This window comes from Gavialis gangeticus, unplaced genomic scaffold (genome assembly GCF_001723915.1).
Source record: "Gavialis gangeticus isolate Ggan-Ray unplaced genomic scaffold, GavGan_comp1, whole genome shotgun sequence".
Taxonomy (NCBI): domain Eukaryota; kingdom Metazoa; phylum Chordata; order Crocodylia; family Gavialidae; genus Gavialis; species Gavialis gangeticus.
This window is the reverse complement of record NW_017729005.1, coordinates 8,929,816-8,946,824: the sequence shown is the minus strand read 5'-3', so window position 1 is coordinate 8,946,824 and position 17,009 is coordinate 8,929,816. Positions and strand designations below refer to the sequence as shown.

Genomic DNA, 17,009 nt, shown 5'->3' with positions numbered 1-17,009 from the left:
GGGGGGGGGGGGACTTCTCTCAAGTTTGCTGCTCCTTGCTTGGGTTTGCTTTGGTTTAAAACCAGCTTCTGCTCCAAAAGTCCAGGTTACATGCACCAGAAAACAATCTCTATGGAAGTGGAAAGGAGAGCAGAAAGGGGGATCAAAGAGGGAAGGAGAAAGACGGGAAGATGGAGAGAGGGCAAAAAAAAAGTATACCGAAATCAGAAAAGGAAAAGAAAATTAAAAACAAACCTCATGGACATCACTGAGCCTGAATTCCCTGCTGAGGTGCAGAACATGAGAGCCCTGGAATGAGCGTATGTAGAACTTGAGCCAAAGCTTAACTAGCCTGAGTGAGTCATATCCTTCCCATTTGATTCCAGTCCAAGTGATGATGTAATGCTCTGGCCCTCTCTCTCTCTCTCTCCCCTCTCCACTACCTCCCTCCTCCCCTTTCTCCTTTTTAGCTCAGTGCTGGTGAAGTCACCATTTAAATCTGGCAGAGCTGAAGCAAAAACTTCAATGTAACCAAAACAGCCCCAGGCCAAGTTCCAGAAGTACTGAGACTTGGTAGTGCAATTGCCATTGGAAACGAGTAAACAGAGAAAGAAACAGTGCCGCCTCAGAGTGGCCTGAGCAGCTGCCTGCGAGATCAGAGTAAAACCCAGGGAACGGAGCTGTCAGTGATTTACTGGTTTTGATCAGAAGATATTACATGCACACACGCGCACACACACACTCACACAAATGCCCATATGTTTTAGGACCTCAAGGCGGAGAAAGAGCAATTGGGAAACTCAGAGGGAGGGGTATAAAAAGACAAGGAGATGAGGGGAGCAGGGGAAAAAACTGCTGTGTGTATGTTATATTTTGGGGATGGGTGGGAATAAATAAATCAAGCATTACAGTGCATGGGTTTGGTTCACATTAAGCACGTTTTCAGTTTCATCAAACTGGTATATAGCAATATTGCAATCAGGCAAAAAAAGTCTTGCAGGACAACCATGGAGTTGTCAGGTGAACTGGTTTGTGCAGATGCCTTCTATCCATAGAACGGTGGGCTCTTCTTTATCTGCACCACCCCCCCCCCACCAAGAGCAACCAACCAAACTCTGTACCACTCTCCAGTAACTGATCAAATCATTGCAACACTGCTATTGTTCAACCTTACATTTAAAAAACATTCTTCAGTTGAATTATTTTATAAGTTTATGTTTATATGTTTAAGAAACGTTCCTTACATTTAAGATGAGGAGTATAAGTGGGCCTGATAATAATTGCTCAAAATAGAAGAAATGTTTCAAGTGTGTCCAAGTGATGTGTCCAAAAGCCATAGTGGTTTGAGCCACTGCTGTTGAATATTTTATATTTATAAGTCTTTTCAGTTTAATATCTATACTAAATATGGCTGACATATACCACTTGTCTATCTGGAAAGCTTACTACCAAAGAGGTTTCTTTTCCTGTTCACCATTCACAACGGATTTGTATCAGTGCACCAAATACTCAGTCCCTTTATAGACATTAAATGCTTAAGCATTCAGGGATAATCCACCTAACCCAAAATATTAACATGATGGTTACCAAAATTATAGAAAAGTCAGTATAATGTAGGGATAACCAAAATATTGTAGGGATAACCAAAATGGGCTTCTTTATAAGTTGAAAGAAAAATTACAGTTATCAACTCAGCAATTCCACACATTATTCTTCAGTAACAAAACTAAGAACACCTCTACTGCCTCTCCATATTGCCAGGCCCGTCACACTATTTCCATACTAATGACTTCACTAGACTGCTTGGAGTACATTTCAGTTTTACAAATGGCCTCCAAATCTTCCATGAGATCTGGTGAAAAACCAAAGCCACAATGATTTTTTTTCCTTACAATGATTTAATTTTAGGAAGGAATTAGTAGCAAAAGGAATTATTTTGCTCTAGGAGCACTTTGGCCTCTTTATCACTGAAAAGATAATCACAACAGCCATGTAATGCTTCATATGTAGAAAGCACTAAAGACTACTAAACTGCAAAATTTTCCCAGGATGTTGTCACAGTTATCATGTCCTTAAAGATAAATACTTCCAAGGGTCAAAGCTGCTAATTTCAGCCTGGTTGGTTTCAGTCCTGAATTCAAATAATTCATTTTTAGGATATATGACCATGAAGGGGGGAGGGAAAGCTAGGGGTTTGTCCCATTCGATTAAAAAAGCAGTTCCTCCAGCAGGCTGCCCTCTTTGTGACATCTCCAATTGCTATTGATGCTGCAGCCACTCAGAGTGACACTTTTATCAAGCAAGGCAGCTCGGAATTAGAGGTGATCAGCCATAATTATTACTGGCGCCACTAAAGCCTGTGGCTTGACAGCATCAGATGTGGTGGTTATAAAGTTTGGTCCATTGTGTCAATGGCCTGTATAACTCATTTATGTCTGAATTACCAGCTATTGATTTTTTGTCTTCTGTAACATAATAAAATAGAAGTTAGATCATTCCTAAAGCTTTCTTTTAATTCAAGGCCTTGTTGCCTTTCTTACTTTAATCCTAATCCTTTTCTTCTTTTAAAAAAATGCTATTTATTATACTTCTCTGTGAAGGTGGGGCAGCTTCTCTTCCCTTTCTTCCTTCTCCCCCCACCCATGCCTTCCCCTCTACCTATTTGTGTGTGTGTTTTCGGATATTTGCAGCCCTGAGATGCATGACTTAACCTCATCATTTGCCTTTCCATTAGGCCGCTGTGATTGCTATAAACTTTTGATGGACCCAAGGCAAAACTCTTGCTCAGAATACCCCTGATGTGAAGATATGATACAGACACAAATTATGAGGCTCAGGCCCATCTCTACTGGGAGGGAAGTGCCACAAAAGCAAATCTTTCCAGACAGAAGAACTATTAGGTTGAGGAAATCAGGTACGCTGTGCCTTTACATATGCATATGTTATCTGCATATATCTCTCAGCATTCTTGTAGACTTCATTCCAAGAAGTAGACTCCACTGACTCCACTGGAATTACTCATAGGAGTAAGGCAAATAGCTCTGCTACCCACCAGATTAATTACCATGGCAAGTAACTCCAAAAGAAATTCTGTTTGCCCAAACTAAGTGCAGCCCCACATTCCACTGTACGGCTATCTTTTTCAATTACAGAGGGATGGAAGTGACAGTATTGGTATGTTAAGTGATCCATTAAGTCATTATTACTTACAGAAATATTGTCTCAGAAGGAAGAAGTATTGTGAAAACAGTATCCTTTTTAAAGAAACAGAGGATAGTTCAAACAGATTCTCACAAATTAAAATCTTTTTTCCCCCCAAAATGAACTAGGCAAGCCAATCTGGTCTAGGCAGTATGTGATGAAACCAGTGTTGTTTTAAGATGCATTTATCATTTAAAGTCTCATCTCAAGAGATAAACTTTTTTGAAACAAAGCTCATGCTTCAAAAGAGTTTTAAAACATATTTGCTCTTGGTAATGGGAATGCAAAAGTTTCTTTCAACCCAGGTATTTTCAAGGCCTATTCATTTTTTTCCCTAGCAGGAAATACTGTTTTCCCATTTTCCTTCCTGTGACTGACCAGTTAATGATAAAGAATATCCTGTACCAAGAGGAAATTCCACTCACATACAAGGGCTGCCCCTTTATCTGTTTATTCGTCTCTCTTTTCCTTCTCCCTCCCCCTGTCTCCCTGCTATCCTTATATTTCCAGTGTTCAGACACACTCAAGAATAGGGCTGTTGTGATGCGGGATGTGGGATGTTTTAATTCTAATGGGAGACTTCTTCAAAGTAGTGCCCTAGCCAATCCAGTTATGACTCTAGCTTAGCTGTCTAGTTCAGGAATGCTTACAACACCCTCCCTGCAGCATGTTTCATCCTTAGGGAAAGGGTGGTGGGGCACAGCACAGATGTTTGGTGTAACAAAAACTCAGAAATTCACTGCTCCTGCTGAAAGTTTCCAGTCTGAATAACTAGAGATATTTGAATTTTGAAAGCTCAAACCTCAGAGAACACTAGGATAATCTCAAAAGGAGCAATATTATAACAAGGAATCTCATAGCCTCCAAGTGTTTAGTGTGTGAAAAAGGCTGGGAATGTGGCTGGTTTATAGACATATTATACATGCACACAGATACAATCTATAGGCCTGTTACTGTGCATATTGAAATCAGTGGCAGTGGGCACAGACTCAGACCTTATCTAGAGTGTAAAACTGCACCTATTGTTTATTTTGTCTGCACTACTTAGCTTCTTTATGGGCTTGATTAAGGAAAGTATTCTCAAATAATTATTCTACATTGAGGAAAGTCTCATTTTCATCCAGACATTATTTTTTCACTTTTAACCCAGGATTCTTAGAGTCCCTGTGGAATTAAAGAGGCCAGATAATTTCAGGGTTAAATAAGCTTTAATGACTATCACATGTACAGAGACTTAAACCCAGTATTAAAAATTATTTTTTTTAAAGTGGCATCTCTTCCTTTTTTAATTTAAAATAACCATCCAGGTGGTTTCCTAAGGATTTCTTTGCAAATTGCTTCCAGTGAACCTTTTCAGTCACAGAGCACTGCAAACCCATGTGGTGTTATTCAGCGTTCACTTCGACTTGGGTGTCCTATGTTTTTATAGTGGACAGGGTCTTAGGGATTTGTCTACTCAAATGCCTATGCTTAAGGGTTCGATTCTGTGAGGTGCAAGGCACTCTGGCTCTGTTCCAATAAGGATCTAAGCATATACTTAACTTAAACCATGAGTGGATGCATTGACTTCAGTTCTTTTACTCACATGCTTATCAAGTTAAGCATTGTGGTTGATACTGGACGTGTCTACACATGCATTTAATACGGGATCAGTTTACTCATGAGTAAACACTCCTGGGCAGGCATCTACTCAAGCAGGGAAGTGGGAGCAGATTTGCTGCTAATGGCAACAAGCTGTTCCTGCTTCCTGGGGGCCCACAATGGGCCCCTGCCACCATCAGAGGGAGCTGTAGAATCCCCCTGAGTGCTAGCCCAAGAGCCAGCAGGGAGCACTGAGCCAAGAGACAGCTGTCTCCAGGCCAGAGCTGGGTCATTACACTCTGCCCCCTCGCTGCTAGCTGCCCCACCAGCAGATCAGGGCAGGGGCCGGGACCTACCCCACCCCTGCAGTTCTTTCCTAGCCCAAAGCCTTAATCACCCAATCAGGGCATGGGGCTGGGACCTACCCCTCACCAGAACAGTTCCCAGCCCCCCACTCTGCAGTTGCAGGGTGGAGGATGGGGAGCTATTCCCTGCTCAGCTCCATGAGCATGGAGCTGGGTAAGGAACAAATTGGGCAGCCTGTTCCCTGCTCAACTGTATAAGCACAAAGCTGGGTAGGGAAAACGCTGGGAGCCTGTTCCCCACTTAGCTTCACAAGTGCAGACCTGAGTGGAGATTAAGCTCCCCAACCTTTTCTCCACCCAGCTCCACACTCACAGAGCTGGGCAAGAAACAGGTTTTCCAGCCCCTGCCAGAAAGGAGCTCCCAGCACCAGCTCCACACTGTGGGGCTGATGTTAGGAGATCTTTATCTCCCAGCATCAGCTCTGCGGTCACAGGCTGGCACTGGGAGACCCTCACCTCCCAGCCTGAGCTCCATGGTTATGGGTCTGGCACTGGTGCTGGGAGATAAGGTGGGGGGGCGGGACTTGGAGCTCCCTGCTGCTGGGTCAGAAGGACATAGTCCCTGCCCAGGTTCCAGTAGCGGAGCCTGCCCTGGCATCAGCAGCTCCTGGGGGCAGGGAGCAATCTCCTCCCCCTGGTGGATGGCTGACCAAGAGCAAGTTTGCTCCTGGTCAGGCATCTACATGAGTGCTACTGTGCCGTTACTAATTGAAAGTAAATTTGCTACTTGCATTTGCAGGTAGCAAATTTACTTGCAATTAGTGAGGTTTACTCTGTACTATGTACATGTAGATGCACATGTTTACTGCTCAGTAAACTATGCTACTCTGCAGTTAAACATCTTGTTTAGATGAGCCCACTGAGTTGGCAGAAGAGCCTATGTGTTTTAGCACTATCAAGACCCAGTAATATAACCAAAGGCAGAAGAATGATGCACCAGGCCCAGGAACTGATTTACAGGGGTGATAGAATGGTGGCCTTTAGGTGGGCTGTGTTTGGGGAGCCAGTGCCACAGCAGCTGCAGCCTGGGGGTGGAGAGAACATAGCATGGCAGCAACCACTGGCATCAGGTAAGACTCTCCATTGCTTGGCACCTGCCCACAGCTTTCCAGCATCTCTGGCCAGGGTCCAAAATACAGAATAAAAGAAATACACACAAACAAAAAATGCGAATTAGACTTCTGTTGAGCCTTTATTTTCATTGAAACTTAGGCTCCTAAGTTACCTAGAGGACTCAACCAAAAAATTCTACCCTCTTTTACTAAATAATGGTTAGAAGGTTCAGTTCTTTGAAATATTGATTTCTAAGAAAAGTAAGAACATCCCCATGAACTTTCTGAATTGTGAAATAAAAGGGCTAGAAATATCCTTTGCAGGAACTGCCCAAAACCTTTCAATAGATAAGCATTGCAGGAAACTGGTTTGGACAAAATCTAAGCAAAACACTTGAAACGCTATAATTTATTTCTTTCTCTCTCACTCTCTCTCTCTCTCACACACATACACGTTCATACACAATTTTAGGTCACAAATACACAAAAATTATTAAAGGAAAATAGTTCTTGAAAAAGATGAAGGGTTAGAGACTGATGTGCCTAAATAGCTTATATGTACAACAGACATGAATGGCCATCCAACTTCCCAAAACTTTTCATCAATGAATCCAAGTCTGAACCCTGAAGAATAACCTCTAGGGATGTGGGATAGTTAAGCCTCCTTCCCTATTCCATTCTTGACCTTTCAAGTGAGATTGTTAAGCCAGTTAAATGCCAGTTGTGATACTAGCTTTGTGATGTGGATATTTAACCATTAGGAAATGAAATGAAACATCATCTACTTGTTATATACAGGCCAGACAGCCTTGGGCCAGCTATGAGCTGCTGACCTGGAAGTGAAGAGCTCTGTATCCAATTACCTATCACTGAGTCATCCAGAGTGAATAGCCAGATATTTTATTATAGCTGTAAACCACTAAGGCCTACAACAAATAATTTGGTAGTTTATGTAGAATAATAAATAGTGCTTTACCATTATTTTAGGACTTTTCACCCTGAAGGATCCCAAGCACCTCAAAAGCTATAGATACAAAACAGAGAATTGAAATGACCACTGACATGGGAAGTGGCAGCTAGCTAGTGCATTACACAGGAAGAGTCTGACCAGTGACAAAAATCAACACCTACAATTATTTTAAAAAGCGTATGCAATCTTTAAGGTTTGAAAAGAACAACCCTAATTGTTTCCTCATTTGCACCAATGTAATTCCACTTGTTTCAAAGTAGTTACCTTCAGTCATTTACATCAGTGTACCCAGTCTAAATTGAATGAGAGCCATAATCATTTTTATTCTCACTCAAGAAAACTCTTTCGCCATTTTTACCCCTAGATAGTTCTATCTTACTTTGAGACTGGAATAAGATTGAAATATTTGATTTCTAATTTTATACATACTAAGCATCTCAATCTTGTCCTAGTCCAAAACTCTGTGGGAGTTCATTTAAAGATCAGGATAAGATTGACACAAAATATCTCATTCTTCTTTCTGTTAAGAAGGGGAAAATAGGATCTATTTCCACAGCCTCTGAGCTTCTGACAAAACGAGAACTGACCTCAAATTAAGAGTGCAAAAGTAGTCCCTCCTATAAGGCAAGCTGTATTGGGGACAACAGTGGCTGCGGTAATACCAATGCAAAGCTCTGAGCTTCCATTTCTGTTGGGAAAAACTTTGATACTGTAGATTCAAGGCAACGTGTAGTGAAAATACATGTTTGCTTCCATCTAAATATGTCCTTCTTTGTTAGTAAATCAACTGGTGTTTCATTACTTCTGCATTAAAATCAATGACTAGCCTCATATACTGGATTCCAGTCTGGGCAAGCTGACCCTGGTTTCCATTCCAAGCATAGCCAAGTAACAAAGTAGTTTTCAAGTGTATCTGATAAAGAAAAGAAATCAAAGAATTGTATTTGTTTTTTTAAAACTATACTTCAAAATTATTAATATGGTATCTATATAAAAATTCTATAGGAATGTTTTCTTATAAGAGGACTGTAATGAAGCCATAATCCCTTACTTTTAAGGAATCCTACTGAATGAAGTCAGTGCTTTCCATTGTAATGGGGGATTAAGGCCCAAGTTGGTTTTTAAAATTTAAATTATGTGGTAGATAAAACAAAAAGCTGTTAAATGGTTCAACACACTTTATTTTAATTGGAAAAGGTACCATTTTCCCTATTGCTTTTTAAAATGGGGCTGAAAAAGGAAAACTTGTCACTATGTACAGTTCTTTGTGGTACATTTTGCTGGTATTTCCAAATTAAAATGATCCAGTCATGTGGGAATTATACTAGTGACCTTTTTTTAAACTGGAGAGAGTTCCACTGGCACTAATTGATATATTTGGGATTTATGTACATTTAGACTTCCACCATTTTTACCCTGAGAGAATGAACGTATAATGTGTAAAAATATTTTTAAAAACACAAATCTCTCAGGGCTCTAAAATGAAATGATATGACTTTTGATAAGAAAGAAAATGAAAGTGAAAACAGCTAGCCATGTTTTAGTTTCCAATCCCACTTCCACATTTTACTGTACAGTGTGTGTATTTATTTATACCAGATCTCATGAATGAAAAGGGAAGCCATTCCATTCCTGTGCCAGTTACTTTTAAATAGTTGGTAACAAACCTATCACTACAGCATATGCACAGATGCAAACTTACAGGATATGAGCACATAAAATCAACATAGGAACAAACCATGCCCTGTAGTTGTTTTCTTTGTCTAGTGATGACCCACAGCATGAATACTTCCATGTCACTCCCATATTTCCTCACACTCAGCGAGTGTACTGATCACTTGGTCCAATAAATGCAGGAATACAGTGAACGAGAAGAACTAACAACAGTGAAATTTACTGTGGAGCAGTAGTCTCCTGCTCTCTCTAACTAACTACTACTACCTAACAGAGGGACAGTCTTCCAGTTCCCAGCTCTCTCAGTCTCCTGTTAGGGAGCATCTATAAGTTATAATTTCTATCACTACAGTGAGATCCCCTATTCCCAGGACTAGGTGAGGTCAAATAGTATTATTCATGTCCCTTTCTGTATGCATTGCATATGAAAAGTGCTCCAGGATAGGCTTCCTTTGTGCTTTACAGGCAACGTAAACATGTTTACATTTCCTTTAAAAAAATGCACCATAGTGAGTTCACCTCAAAAAAATGTCTAAAATTGAAATAGTATCAATGAAACAAAAGTGTATTCTAAAAAAATAAAAATTAAATTAAAACAAGAGAGATAAATCACTTAACACATATAGACTGAAACTCTTCAGGAGTTCATCTCAAGCCCAAGGTTCCCTTTGACATTAATGGCTTTGGATTGGGCACAGCTCCACTGTTGTTACAGAAATTACAGAATCTCTCATTTTTCAGTTTCCCTTCTTCTCAGTTTGTCCTGTGCATCCTTGACTTTTCTGCAAATCAGCATCTCAGAAACTAAAGCTATGTACAGATGTTCATTTCTACTGGAAGAAACTTCTTTTGATAGAAAAATAGCCTGGTGAGCCAAGAGGCACTAGAGGACTGACAGCTCTCCTGTCCTGCCCTTAGGGAAGCCCATTAATTGACAGTTTGCCCTTTCCCCTACCTGGGAAAAGGGCAGGTTGTCAAGTGCCATTTAGCAGCCACTGAAAGGCAGCAGGTGCTACATACAGCCCTGGAAGAATGCTTCTCCCCATACCATCAATCAGCTGGTTGGCAGGAGGTGGGCATCCTCCCATGGTGGGAACCCTTCTGGTTTGCCCCTGGAGCAGAATAGCTTCATTCCTTGCACTCCTTTAGCTTAACATGAAAGGGTATGGGGAAGAAGGAGGAGAGGATGGGGAGAAGCACTCAGCCACCACTCCAGGAGCCTTACCACAAGGGAATGAACCTTTCTCTCCCCATAGTGCTTCAAGCTGACCCAGGGTAGTGGGTGTGAGGCAGAAACATTTCACTGTGGCAGCAAGGCTCCTGCCATGGCACAGAAGCCTGATTTATCTGGTACTACTCAAAATCAGCTGAGCAGCAAGGGGAAGCCATGGGGGTTTGGAGAAAGTGGCTCCTGGCTCTTGGCCCCTCTGGCTTTTACACTGTCTCCCCTGTCACTCAGCTAAGCAGTAGCGGTATACAAGGGGAAGCTAGTGCAGTAGCAGCCAGCTGCACCAGCTTCTCAGCTGTTACTCTTGCCACTCAGCAGAGCATCAGGGAGAGGCAAGGGAAAGGCAGAGGGGCTGAGCACTGGGTTTACAAGCCCAGTTTGCCTCCCCCGCCACTCAGATGAACAGGGAGAGGAACAAGGGGAAGCAGGCAGGCGTGTTTCCTGTGCCTAGCTTCTGGGGAGTCTTTACATATGCTCTGGAGGTAGAGGGGGTGCTTTCATAGGTTTCATAGACATTAGGGCTGGAAGGGACCTCAGAAGATCATCGAGTCCAGCCCCCCACCCAAAGGGCAGGAAGTCAGCTGGGATCATAGGATCCCAGCAAGATAAGCATCCAATTTACTCTTGAAGGTGTTCAGTGTAGGTGTTTGAACCACCTCCAATGGCAGGCTGTTCCAGACCTTGGGGGCTCGGACAGTAAAGAAATTCTTCCTTATGTCCAGCCTGAAATGGTCTTGCAGTAGTTTATGACCGTTTGACCTCGTCATCCCTTGGGGCACTCTGGTGAACAAACGTTGCCCCCAAAACTGGTGGTCACCCCTGACAAATTTATAAGTGGCCATCGGATCACCCCTGAACCTGCGCTTTTCCAGGCTGAAGAGCCCCATGGCTCTCAGCCTGTTGTCGTAAAATTAGAGTGGCTCCGAGAGCTGCTCTAATTAAAATGCTTGCAGCGTCTTGTGTATTCAGCATCCCATGCTACAAAATAGTGGTGGGGGTGCTTTAACTAAAGTTTATTCAATGACCTGTAGTTAAAACACCCCACCCCCATTTTGAAGCATGGGGATACTGAATACATGAGATGTGGAGGCTGCTGGAGCATGCTAATTAGCACACTTCAGCAGACTCAATTAATTGAGTCTGCTCCAATGTGTTGTAATTGTAGTATGTCAGAGCAGCATTCCCACATGTCTACAGGCACCCCTGGTGTCTGGGAGCTGAGTAGCAGTAATGGCATGACAATGCCCCTGTCTGCTTCTCGTATTGGGAACTCCAGTGTGAGTAGCAAACAGGGAGCTGGAGCTGCTTTTTCCCTCCCCTCCCATCACGAGCAACACATAACACTTGCCTCCCGAGGCTGGGGGTGGGGGGGGGCACAGTGACCACCTGCAGGCAGCAGCAGTGGTGTTGGTGGCAAGGGTGTGGCAGCAGTGAGTGAGGACTGCCTGCAGGTGGCTGTAGTGGCATTCGGAGCAAGGGCAGGCTGAGCAGGGACCACCTGCAGGCAGCCTCAGTAGTGTCAACGGTGGGGAGGGAACGGAAAGACCACCCGCAGCCACTGTCTGCACTGTCAGTGGCAGCGAGTGGCGACTGCCCACAAGCACTAGCGATCATGTTGGTAGCGGGGTGGTGGGGGGAGCTTTGGCAGCAGCCAATCTCATGGAGGGCACGTGCCCCCCCATACTCCCCTACGCTTCACTTATGCCTTCCATGTACAGGAACACAGAGCAGCTGCCCCCCCTGTGCCTTTTCCAGGCCAGGATGATCCCAGTCTCTGACACGTATAGGAGCCTGGCTCCACTCCTTCTGGGCCCTGGGAGGAGTTAAGATGAGGCAAAACATGCAGACATTCAGTTTTCTGTGAAAAACTCCCAGAAGCAATTTAACTGTGGTTGTTCCAAGATTATTTTAACCCCAGAGCAACCATGTTTGGTCTGGGAAAAGAAGCTTGAACTTGGGTTGGCAAGGCAATCAATTAACAGGTAAAATATTATAGCAATTTTACAAAAAAATTACATTTTTTTTGTAGTTTTCTTGACAGAAATATTATACATTTTATTATTTTTGACACACTTCTTAATGGAAAAATGTGCTTTTTCTATGTATTATTTGGACCTACTGGCAAATTTTTTTTTCCACAATTTTTGACCAGTCAGACCAAACTTTATTTAACTGGTCAAATATCCAACCCTATCTTGAATATTTCCATGCTTTTGTTTTCTACCTGGAGAATCGCGATTCTTCTGGTCATAACTGAATGCCTGTACGTGGCGTAAGCCTCATATCTTCTGCCTTCCACTTGTCCGTTAATTATGCCTTTTATTCTACACTAAGCTGCCCATACAACCTTAGCATTTGCCTCACAAAGGTATTTCTATGGATGTCCCCCCAAACAGATTTTGGACTACAGCCTTCTCCAAATGTTATTTGTGACTTCAAACAAAGTTTGTTCTGTTTTTTTGTGGGTCACCATGAAATGCGCCTTGCTTACACTGGGTATTCCAGCAGCAGTGAAATAGTAATCATGTATACTCTCAAGTACTGACACAATATAATTCAGTGTTTCATGGTTTGGACCAATACAGCTTGCCACAGTGTAAAACCATAGGGTAAATTGTACTGAAGCAAATATTTCTTTACAGGTGGAAAGCTGTCTCTACATCAGCTGTTTGTACCAGGCCAGCTGTATCAGTGACTGAAAATGCCTTGTGAAAATGTCTTTAGAAAGTCTCTTGGAAGACCCCAGCTTTATTTCCAAATAAGCACATCTGGAACCAGTTTAAGGAAAAAGTGTGATTCTGCACTGATTTAGTTAAATCTGGGGGGTTTGGGGGGTTTTTTTAGGAAAGAGGTAGAAAGGAAAGAAGAAAGGAAGGATAAATCTTTAAAAACAGGGACAAACTAATCCAGCATAATCAGGGACAAACAGCAAAAACAGGGACAAACTAATCCAGCATGAACCAGGTTTAAAATTGATGCAAGAGAGCTGCAGCAGTATAACCAAAGCTATAATGATATCATCAAACTGGTTTAACTTCTATGCAGAATCCTGTTAGAATCATGGAATCACAGATTAGTAGGGCTGGAAGTGAAATCAGGAGGTCATTTAACCCAACACCCTGGATCAAGGGTGGATCATCCCTCACTAAACCATCTCAAGTGTTTGTCTGACTTGCTCTTAAAATTTCCAAGGATGTAGATTCCACAACCTCCTCCAAATAGCCTGTTCCATTGTTTAACCACCCCCACAGTGAAAAAGTTCTTCCTTACAGCCAATCATTCCCCAGTCTGAATTTGTGAATGTAATTGTTTCATCCTAAATTCAAGGCTTTGCACATGTCCTTTTTGAGTATTAGTCAACTTACGCTGGACCATTTCACTGGTTTATTGGTACTACCTATCTACTTAGTCCACAAGCAAATCTGAGAAGGAAGATTTGACCTGACAGCAGGAGCTGAAGGAAGAGGCCAGTTGCATACTGCCCTCCACCCATGGTGGAAACAAATTCCAAAATTAAGGACCCTTTACTGAAAAGTCCTGGTGACAGCCTGTCTCATTTAATACTAGGTTATGGATGTGAACTCCCCCACTAAATTTAAAGATACTTGTATCTGGCTTTTTGGAACTCTTAGTAAATCTTTTTTCTTTTAACTCTGTTCCTCATACTGAACTAAATTAAAATTCCTCATCTGTCTTTTGGTTAGACTAGCCCATGACTGATGATGGGATACAAGTCCCTTATTTAAAATGGCAAGAGGTATCAGATTATTATTATTTAATGTTTTTCTTTCTTATTTTGCTACTGTATTTGCTTTCTTATAATGCTTCCAATTTTTATGAGTAATTTCCTGGGAATGGGAAGGAAGATTCTGATTCAAAAGAATAAGACCCAGACAAGGGATTGACAAGGGTATTTAGACCTTATTTTACCTATTTTTAACATACAGAAGAACCAAAATATTTTTATATCAACTTCAGAAAATGAATGCCTGGCAACATGCATCTTTAATATTTGTTAAAATTTGATTCTGGTAAGAAAAATTCAGCCAGACACTTAAGCATGTGCTAAACTATTTCATTTAAGATCAAATACATGCTTAAATAACTTGTTGCATGTGAGCCTAATTTTCATTTTCCTAATATCTCTGGGTAGCTTCCCAATCCAGTTTTAATCTAGCATACAGTTGCGAAAAGCTTGTACAGATAGAACATTTACTAACATGAATGACAATGAAGAAGAAAATTCCTAGTACTTTAATAGACCTTTATTTAAGTAATGGTATTATATTGAAAACCTAGAACTTTCCTTAACAAAGTCACATAAACAAACATTTAAACTGATTTTAAAAATAAAATGAGAAATATTCTAATCACCAATTTAAATGAAAAATTAAGCTTCCAGATGTCTACTGATAACAGCAATGTATCACCCATCAGAAGAATTAAGCATCTGTATCCCATAGACTGTAGAAACCCTCAGCAGCACTGGCATACCATTCTACTCTAATTACATTCATTACTAAGGAGGGATCATTATGCAGAACTTTGTGTGTCACTAAAAGGGATTTCAGGAATGCCACAGTAAAAATGGATGGTTTGTTTACTTGATTGATGGCATGATCAGTGATGTCAATTCTGTCTGCTGTTACTTTCACAGGAAATTATTTCAGGGGCTTCACTCTTGGGTGTTACTTTAACATCCAGCATCCACCTCACTATAAATCCATGTGAGTTATTTATGCGGTGGCCTATATGCATCGGCCTCTATGCCATGTAGAGGAAAGAGCTATGAGTTCCACAAAATTCTTCATTCCCTGCAGCATTTAGGTTGCAAAATACAAAAATTTCAACTGTTATGATTTTTTGTCTGTTTCTAAATCCTGGGCTGAGACAAGCAATTAACGTCAGGCTCAACGAGAGTAAAATGAAAGTGATCAGACTCATATATTTTTTTAATTTATACGCACATGTTTTACTAGCTTTAAATGTTAAACTAGCCAATTATATCATACTACACAGTAAAAATGACTCCAGTGTAACCAAGGAAACTGTTTTTGCTAAATAACAACAGAGTCCTTTCATTTACTCTAAATTCACACAAGACAGAAATTTAGCTTAATCTCACTTCACAGAAAACTCCTGCTGTAATCCCATGGTGGCTGTTGGGATTGGCTAGGATGTTCTTGTTGTCAGATCCTGGGCAAAGCACCCTGGGGACTACAGCAGGGCTTTCCCATATGAAGGCCCCTTGCCTTTGGAATTTGCTATCCTTAGTGGCCTGCCAGAAGCCCCAAATTTGGCAAGCCTCAGAGCACAATTTGAGGCCCATTTATTCTGTTTAATATCAATTCATTATCTTTTACCTTTTCTTTTGGGGATTTTGGTTCAATTTGTTTTCATTTTATTCAGTTCACTTTAATTTTCTTCAGTTTCTGTTTTGGGTTGTTGTTATTTTTTGTGCCATGCAACTAGGGAGATTTTAGATTTCTGTACATTTGCACCCACATTTGTATACACCTGTACACATACACACACACTTAAATTAAATATCATGTCTGTATGCCTACATGATTTTCATTCAATCACCTGTTATTAATTCTTCATATACTTTTGAAAACATTCACGTTTTAGGCTGACACTTTGTAGACTTGGTCTCTCAAAATTAGCAAACATTTAAAAAAATATTTTCCTAATACATTTCATCCACTTTTGAGAAGGGCAGTGAAAAGAATATACTTTTCATAGTTGTGAACAATGTTTTTTATTTTAAAGTGCTGCACACAGTCAAAACCCATGGGAATTAAAAAAGTTAAAACCCGTGTCATGACAAGACTACACAATAAAAAAACCCCCACCACGCTTTCATTTTGTTTGGATGGAACTTTGAACCTTTCAAAAGTCCGTTCCCTCTTTGCACAGTATGTATTCCACGTTTTCTCATTAAAGTTATAAAACACGAAGCAAAGGAAGGCAATACACGTTCCTTTTGGCTGCCCACAAAAAAAGCACAGGAGGTAAGGGAATGGTGTTTTTGGTATAAACGGGTTGTGGGAGTGATCTACTATCTTTGGAGGGAGACCTGTGTTGAAACCCTATGGAATCTTAACTTGTAAGCTTCCCAAGATGAAGGTTTTCTCATAGTAATTTGTGTGTGCACACCCACACATAAAACTACTATAAATACACACACACACACACACAATATATACCCACTTCTGCAGCGAACACCATGACTATATGAATAATTATTTCGTGCAACAGTTGAATTAAAATAATAGTAAAAAAATGGTTTGATCCAAACTAAAAACTTTTTTTGTAGTCTCTCAGTAAAATAAAAAAAGAAAAATCATTTTGAAGGGAATATTTAATTTGTCCCCAATATTTTGTTTTGACAGTTGTAGGAACAGCAAAAGAAATGAAGGGTTAGATTTTCCCGTAGGACAAAAACGTAGTGCTGGTGGTGGTAGCCTACCTTCTTTATTCACTGACTCAGATATAGCAGGCCCAGGTTCAAAATCCTCCTCCTCTTCCTGAGGGAATTCACACTCCCATATCCCACCTCCCAGTGCCCAAACTGTATGGTAGGCCCATGCGAAGTGGCTAGTATTCACTTCGGATTCGGCCGATTTGGGGGACAGTGATTTGATTCAATGATTTGAATCACTGTCCCGAAGCTATTCAGACAAATCTGATTCAGAGATTCGGCTGCAGCTGAATCGGCCCCATCCCCTGCCCACTCTCAATGGCTGCCCTGTGTGCCCCAGCTCCCAACTCTTCAAAAGAAATAAATAAAGCTCGCATTCACTGGCTGCTGCCAGGCAGGGGGCGGGGGGGGCCATCCCTGCCGCCCCCCATTGCCCTATGCCATGTGGGGTAGCTCTGCCTGCTCTCCCATCCCCCCATGGCTGCCCTGTCTGCCCACCCCAGCTCCCAGCCCTTTAAAAAAAAAAAAAAGGCCC

The 17,009-nt window shown here is 41.5% G+C and overlaps 1 protein-coding gene across 3 annotated transcripts in view; it reads right to left on the bottom strand.

The window, feature by feature from the left end:
- Positions 1 to 17,009, bottom strand: part of CREB5 (cAMP responsive element binding protein 5) — a 427,781-nt gene that overhangs the window by 146,957 nt on the left and 263,815 nt on the right. The window contains exon 1 of one of the 3 annotated variants that reach the window (XM_019508642.1): positions 235 to 314. The exons of the other annotated variants lie outside the window; for them this stretch is intronic. Within the exon in view, the coding sequence (XP_019364187.1) occupies positions 235 to 281 (47 nt within the window). The 5' untranslated portion in view covers positions 282 to 314. Of the gene's footprint in view, positions 1 to 234; positions 315 to 17,009 lie in introns of those variants that run through there. 3 annotated transcript variants of the gene reach the window in all.